At 40.6% G+C, this 7930-nt stretch overlaps 1 protein-coding gene across 1 annotated transcript; it reads left to right on the top strand.

The window, feature by feature from the left end:
• Positions 1–1244: 1244 nt before the first annotated feature.
• Positions 1245–3112, top strand: dnlz (DNL-type zinc finger). The gene is made up of 3 exons (XM_048258505.1): positions 1245–1618; positions 2325–2464; positions 2883–3112. Exons 1-3 carry the CDS (start codon positions 1307–1309, stop codon positions 3040–3042), a joined length of 612 nt encoding a protein of 203 aa, XP_048114462.1. The 5' UTR covers positions 1245–1306; the 3' UTR covers positions 3043–3112.
• Positions 3113–7930: the final 4818 nt, after the last annotated feature.

The raw sequence follows: 7930 nt of genomic DNA on the forward strand, positions 1-7930 counted from the left end.
TGTAGGGTGTGTGTGTGTGGGGGGAGGGGTCATGAGTGCTGAGGAGTGAATGAGTGCAAAAGTCAGTATAGTGTGAGTTCAGAGTTGGGAAATGTTTGAGAGTGCTGAGGTGAATGTGTGCAAAGTCAGTATAGTGTGAGTTCAGAGTTCGGATGGCCTGGGGATAAAAAAAAAAAGTCTCTCAGTTCTGGCTTTGTGACTACACTTGGCGTCTTCTTGATTTCAGCGGTAGGAATAATCCATTGTTAGGATGAGAAGAGTCCTTCAGAATCTTTTGGGCTCTTAAGAGTACTCTTCTGGAATAGATATCTTGTAGAGCAGGGAGTTGAGTTCTTATAGTACATTCAGCTGAGCGCACTACTCTCTGCAGAGTACTACAATCTCTAACTGTGGAGTTCCCATACCAGGTGATGATGCTACCAGTTAGAACACTCTCAACCGCTGAAGTGTAGAAGGCCTTCATGATGGATGTATAAACTTTGAATTTCCTTAGCTGACGAAGGAAGTAGAGTCGTTGTCTGGACTTCTTCAGAACATATTGAGTGTTAACAGTCCATGTTAGGTCCTCAGTAATGTGGACACAAGGATTTCTATGCAACGTCATGAAAACATGCGTGCGCAACTAAGAGGCAGAAAGCACCATAGAACAGCATAGAGCAGTGCTGTCCATGAAAAGAATAAAATGAGTTTTTGTGCTGAAAACTGCACCAATTCGAAATCACGATGGTTAGAGAATGTTCAATATGTTCAATATCCCTAACGGAATGCATGTCTTTGCCAAAAATGACAAAATACGAAGTTATATTAAAATGCAAATGAACTCTGAAATATAGTCTGAAATGAGATGTTATTATCATTGAGACAACAGGGGTATACAAAAAAATCCGATTGTAGCTTACAGCAGCCGACTATTTAGGTTAAGTTTATAACGTTGTGGACGGCCACCAAGCGTCTTATGTCCCACGGCTGCGCGCGCATCTAGTTTTGTTGGTAAACGGGAAACCCGTGTATACACCCTACCTAAAAAAAATCAAAAACTTATCCAGAAGTGCCCAGTTTTCATGAATTGCATCCTAGCTATATCTTTATGTTATGGAAGGCCATCGGGTATGTATGCTAGTAGGTCATCATACCACACTAAATGTAATTTGTGTAACTCCATCGGCCTTTTTTCCCAGCGCTACAGGCATAGACAGTAAAAGAGGCTACAGGCGATGTTTGGATACGTCATAAAACTGCGACGATAATCACATGTGCAATCAGAATCACATGAAGGGCGAATGACCAAAACAGGAAGTTCCACAACATGTTTTCTGCCACTAAAGTGATGTTTTCCACATCACGAGTTCTGTCAAAGAATATAGTTCATGGGTCATCTTTTCTCATTGTACGTACAGAGCAGATATGTGTGCTGAAACGATTGACAAGTGCATACGGTCAATGGGCGAGGGAGTCCCCTACAATTCGCTGTACCTTTTGGTCTGGACAAACGGCGCCTGGGCTATTGTGTGGAAGTCGCCTGGACAATTCACAGACCTTCTCCACGACAGCAAGCATTAGCGCTGATGCCATCGGTAGCATACAATCGAAGCATTATCAACTGGTATACACGTGTAAGGTAACCTGCATTTTTGTTATCATAACACTCAATTCTAAAACAACGATGTTTTTTAACACTTCAAAATAACATTTGCTAAATGAACCTTACATTTTTCAGTAGCCATAGCTAGGTGTGTAGATTTGAACAAAATTTGGTTTGGTTCTTAACGGGAGCATTTACTGCCTGAAATGTCCGATTTTGTTTACCACGCTCGGAGTTATAGTGCTGGCCTGATGGGTCGCCTATTTACGCCGTTTCAACGGCACATGAACGGTTAGACATAGAATTCTCGTCATGAAATTAAAATTCCACTGGAGCTCCAAGCGGATGTGTACACGCAGCTTTACAACACTGTTTACAGCTCTTCGAGTCACGGTAAAATGTCATTTTTGGTACATAGCTAATTTAAATACACATATGGTGTGGATGCTTGCGTTTCTTTAGGAATCCGCCGTCCTGGTTTGTATAGAAATGGATATTAAGTGACACATACACTCAAGACTGCGGAAATACGGGACCGACGGTAATAGGGGGAGTCAACTTCCGATACATTACATGTTGCCGCATGGAATTCGTTAAGTTTGAAACTCACGCTCTTTTAAGATCTCTATCCAAATAGGAGCAACCCAGATTGTGTTGCTTCCAACACATTAGTTTTAAGAGTGCATTTGCTACAATGTTCGGAAGTCGTAGTGTTTAAACGCTGCTACGCTTGCATGTGCAGGTGTGCTCCACCAGATCGACGAAGAAGATCTCCAAGCTGGCCTATCATAACGGTGTTGTCATAGTGAAGTGCCCCGGATGCGAGAACCATCACATCATTGCTGATAATCTGGGCTGGTTTTCCGACCTAGAGGGGAAAAGGTGAGAGGGATGAGGTAACTTGTGCTATTTAGACTAGTTCTGCTGGCCAGAGAAGCTGTACAAATGGCTGTGATCAATTCAGAAAAACACTCCAGCACTCTTACTGGGTCAGACTGTAAAAAAAAGTTTGAGTGAAAAATGAAAATAATGTGAGTTTTGCAAGAATGGTATGCTGCAACAAACAGCCTAATAATAAGACATTAAAAATGATCATGCTGCTTTTCAATGTGCAGGTTAGAAGATAAGCCTTAGCAGAAGACTGCTGTTGTCTAGTGTAGCTACATCCAGAAAGTTCATAAAGAGGGTTGTAGGCACATTTGTGCATTATTTTTCTCTTAAATGGTCTGTCTCCCTAACTCTTTCTTTTGCTCTATGTAAGAAAGTATTGTAATCAATGTGTTGTTGGATTTTCTTATAGAAATATTGAAGAGATCCTTGCAGCCAAAGGTGAGCAAGTGCGAAGGATCGAAGGAGACGCTGCACTGGAGATTCTGGCAGAGGAGCCTGGCAAAAAAGCACAGCAGGAGACACATGAACAGGACACTGCAGCTTTGCCAAGCAACTCTGAGAAAACATGACCAATATGTATTGTTTATTAATGTTTTGTTATGTTTTTGTCATTGAGAATAAATTATAATTTCTATGAAAGATGGCAAACATTTTTCAATCATAAAATAATAAATATTTATTATCTGTAATATTTAATAGCTTTAACAAAGTCATTTTATGCAAGTCATTCCACTTGGCGGCCATATTGCAGCACTTTTTGAGCATTTATCGGGCATCTATTTCAGGTAGAACTGCGTGTGTGCAATGCTTCACGAATCATGACACACCAACCTCGCTCCAGCTGCGAGATCACAACACATGATTGGCACGATGTATTCACAACATACCACATGATTGGCACAATGTATTCACATGTCAACTTTTGGTGGCGCAAGGGGCGGAATATGTGTAGACGACTACCATGTTTGCGTTTGATGGTAATTTTGATACCATAGATTTAATAGAGACCCAGTCAGATAGCCTGGGTGCCATTCCGAACTTAGTCCCGCCCCACGGGAAGTTCGGTCTGGCATTGCTCCATTGTGGGGCCTAAATCGGGCGGACCAATCAAATCAGGCTTTGCGATGATGGACAGGTGAGCAACAGCGCCTGGTCTATCACGTAATCTCAGCACGCTTAGATTAGGCTTATGTTTGAAACAAAAACGCTGTGGCTAGAAGGATACATGGCTTTTAAGACCCCATATGGAAAATTCATATTATTTAATGAGTTTGTATCACTGAAAACGATTATTTCTGAAAACTTTGGCCAAAGTTGAGATGTGGGAAAACTGGTGGTTTCACTTTCATCAAGGGAAAACAGCGCTGTTGCATTGCAAAATGTTCCCTCGTTCGTTTGAAATCTCTGATTGACAAGGTTGGGTAGTAACGAATTACATGTAATCTGGATTACGTAATCAGATTACAAAAATCAAGTAACTATAATCAGCCCAGATTACAATAAAAAAAATGTGTAATCAGATTACAGTTACATTGTTGGGGATTACCTGATTACATTTTATCATGCAAATAATGCAACTTTTTTACGATAGCCTAGCTATCTTTTAATTTGACAAGCAGTTCATTCGGATGTTCACTTTTTAGACTTATTTAAGAAATGATTCATACCCCTGACAAATATTGATTTTCTCTTGACCAATATGTTCTTAATTAAAATGACACTTGCACATGCCAAAAGGTTGCAAGACTATGTGGTAAAGCATGGAATAAAAAAAAGTGTTTTTATCTTTTTTAACATTTTTATTAAAAATTTGCATGTTTTTGTTCATACCCTTTTTAAACAATCACTGGAAACATCTTTATTTACCACCACAGCTCTCAAAATGGTTCATATAATACCCACTAAGCCTCTTCATGTCTCCACAATGATTGTAGACTGCGCCTTTTTAGCAGCTATCTGGGTTTTGAAGCAGGAACAATTATTTGCCATCACTTTGGCCTTGTGCTCACTTTTTTGACGGATTGAGCTCCGCTCTAAAATGTTGATTTTGCTCTCTGTTAACCATTTCTTGCCTTGTTTGGCTGTATGTTTTGGATCATTGTGTGGTTTAATGTTAAAATGCTACCTTTTGGGGCAGCCATGGCCTACTGGTTAGGGCTTCGGCCTTTGGGCTTGCCGGTTCGACTTCACTAATTCACGGATTGGGGTAAGAGACCAAATGTCCCTCACAGGATCACAAGATATACTTACTTACTAACTTACATACTATTGGGGCAGGTCTCTCGGCACACTGCCTGATGTTTTCCTCCTAATCTTAATGTAGCCTCTTGTTTTAGTGTTACCGTTTACTTTGAGAAAGTCACCAGGTCCCCCTGGTTGAAAAACATCCCAAAATAATAATTCTTACCCCCACAATTGAAATGGACATGGTGTCATTTGGGTTTAATGCTTTCCTTTTTTATGCCAATCTCAGGCCATGTCCCTGGGTCAAAAAAATCCAATGAAAGCTAAATTCTTTGTCCAGGTGTGCCCTTATAAAGGTTAAGCTGAGTTGTGCATGTTTGGAGAAGAGTGGAGAAAAATAGAATGAGAATTCTTTCATCAATTCTGTGGTGGTGTCTTTTACTTAATAGCCATATTTATTGAAGTAATCTAAAAGTAATCAGATTACAGATGTTTTTGGTAATCCAACTGATTACGTTACTGATTACAAAAATTGCCATGTAATTTGTAGTCAGTAATGGATAACATTTCAAAGTAATCTGACCCAACCCTGCTGATTGACCACCTGTTCGAGGGATTTGCGACAGCCTTTCCCAGCTGTTTAACATGTTTGTAGCATATCACTGTTCAACAGAATTATTTTTAAAAACAGAGGGGATATAGGAGAAGAAGTGTGTTTTCTTCCTACACCTCACAGTAAGCTATTTTGTTGCTCTGATTGGTTAGGTCTATCCAATTGAGTGCAGAGGCATTCCCCCCCTGTATCGGTTGAAACACGCCCCATAATTACGTCCCAGCAGTATCAGACTCATATTCTGACTAGAATTTGAGTATGACAACGTCAGGCTACCAGTCAGACCAATAGTATGAAAAATCATGAACAGAGTTTATTTACAATGATGCGCATCAAGGGAGAGAGAGCATGACTTCACCTAAAGATCCATCAGCTGCTCTAACTAGACAAGGAAATAGTTAGGGTTTAAGTATCCTTCCAGGCTGACGGGAGATGGCGTTGGTCATCCCATCTCACGTGGACTACACTGAATCAGACTCTTGATTAGTGGCAACCTGGCAATCCGGAGCAGATAGCTACTGACGCAGCCATGCAGAACAGTGAAACACTGCAAAGTCATAATATTCCCGCTTATCTCTAAATACAGTCACACCCAGATATACACAGGGATAGTACAGATATCATACAGTCACATAGAATCATACTTTTAGTATCAAAGTGACCTACTAATGAGAAATGCAGAACATTAAACCACATATTGGAATATTGGACATAATGTTCTATTCCACTTTCTCTCATGTTACAAACTAATCCAATACATTTCTATGGGAGATTATTTGAGTGCTATCTGTGTCTCCTCATTAGAAATTCTCTGGCTCTAAGTATATTTTGTTTTTGAAAGTTAACAGGCTTGGTTGTTCATTGACTGTTGTGAGTCCCCTCCCTACAGCACTAGGAATTTATCATCTCTCTGAGTCCTGTGTGTCTGAAAAAAAAAAAAAAAGTGAGGGGTACGTAGCCTACTTGCTGGTGAAACTGGACATGGGATAGGCTACAGCAAAGTCCTTTTAGGCAAGTCCCTCCACTCGGCGGCCATATTGCAGCGCTTTTTGGGCACTCATCGGGCATCCGTTTCGACAGAAATGCGTGTGCGCAAGGCTTCACGACACCAATCTTGCTCCAGCGGCGAGATCACAACACATGATTGGCACATGTCTTCACAACACACCACATTATTAACTCAATGTATTCACAACACAGCACATGATTGGCTCAATGTATTCACATGTCGACATGTTGCCGCTGAAGGGGTGGGATATGTGTAGACAACTGCCATATTGGCGTTACAAACTAAACCCATGCATTTCTATGGAGGATTTTTTGAGTGCTGTGTCTCCTCATTAGAAAGTCTCTGGCTACAGTCACTTTCAGTGAAATGCTTATGATGTGTGATGGGCCATAATTGCTTTGTGGTACGTGAAACTACTTCAAATGAGTTCAACCAGCTATGAGTTCATTTTTCATAGTTTGTTTTTTGACAATGTCAAAGAAGTGGAAAAGAATCTATTACAATAAAATGTTTTATAATTAGGCTGCAAAAAAGTGCATCTTTGAAATTGGTAGGTGATATTTAGCACTCTTTTGATAGTTTATGCTAGAAATGAACTGAGCAACCTATCATGGCGATATCATACAGATTTCAACAATATATTGGACCATGCTAGTATGCTTTAGGGTTGTATTGTTTGGAACCTCCCTGTAGGTTTCCAGTAGGCTTAGTTAGTTGACCAGGGGGGTATTCCAAGCATGCGGTTTAGTGAAAAACATTGGTAAGTTAACTCAGAGTAAGTGGTAAACCTCCTACAACAAGAGCCCTATGGCATTGTTTTATTAGGCGAATGAAGCCATACAGCTCTTCTATTAGGTTTTACCCATGGATGGATTATGAACCACTGGGCCCCTGGGCACCTTAGAAAGTTTGTAACTCAGAGTCAGTAATAGTAGGGGGGTCCTGGGACATGCCCCCAACATTTTTTTGAAAAAGAACCCCTTAAATGGTGACTTCTGCTGAGTTTTGTGGAAATGGATTGAAGGCATCTTACATTACAAAGCATGATTATCACACATAGTGTGACCAGTGTTATTTGACTGAGGAGCCCCATTTAGATATCAGGAGTGAATAACATCATCCATAGTATATGATTGAGGGGCCCTATTAAGACATATCACATGGCATAACCTGTGTTATTTGACTGAGGGGCCCTATTCAGATATCAGGGGTGGAGAACATAGTGACTTCAGGCAGAGGCTTGAGCTTCAGGGGCCCCTGGGCCTGGTAGGCCTGTTCAGTAATCCATCCTGGGCTTTACCACTTACTCAGAGTTAACTTACCCAGGTTTGTCACTAAACCAAGTACTTGGAATACCCCACAGGTTGTGATCCTTGAAGGTCCTAGATATAATTTCTGGGTCACAACCTTTTACAACATTCCATGTCTGTAAAAACCCTTGTGGCCCTAGGTATAGCCTAGGCTATAATCCATTTTGAATCAATTATCATTTATATCCTGTGGCAAAATGCTTGAGACCCATTCGTGTTGAGATGTAAATTGGCTAGTATATTGCTAAATACACATACTACATCAGGAACAACATGGGGTCAATATTTAAAAAAAAAACACTTGGGTGACGTGCTGCATGATGTCTTGACAGCTACTTACT

This window comes from Alosa alosa, chromosome 12, assembly GCF_017589495.1.
Source record: "Alosa alosa isolate M-15738 ecotype Scorff River chromosome 12, AALO_Geno_1.1, whole genome shotgun sequence".
Taxonomy (NCBI): domain Eukaryota; kingdom Metazoa; phylum Chordata; class Actinopteri; order Clupeiformes; family Clupeidae; genus Alosa; species Alosa alosa.

Bases quoted from the DNA above. Each gene is read 5' to 3' on its own strand.
- dnlz (XM_048258505.1), top strand. From the start codon at position 1,307: ATGTTTTCTGCCACTAAAGTGATGTTTTCCACATCACGAGTTCTGTCA. The intron at 1,619-2,324 runs GTAACCTGCATT...TTGCATGTGCAG, and splicing joins AACTGGTATACACGTGTAAG to GTGTGCTCCACCAGATCGAC. The intron at 2,465-2,882 runs GTGAGAGGGATG...ATTTTCTTATAG, and splicing joins TCCGACCTAGAGGGGAAAAG to AAATATTGAAGAGATCCTTG.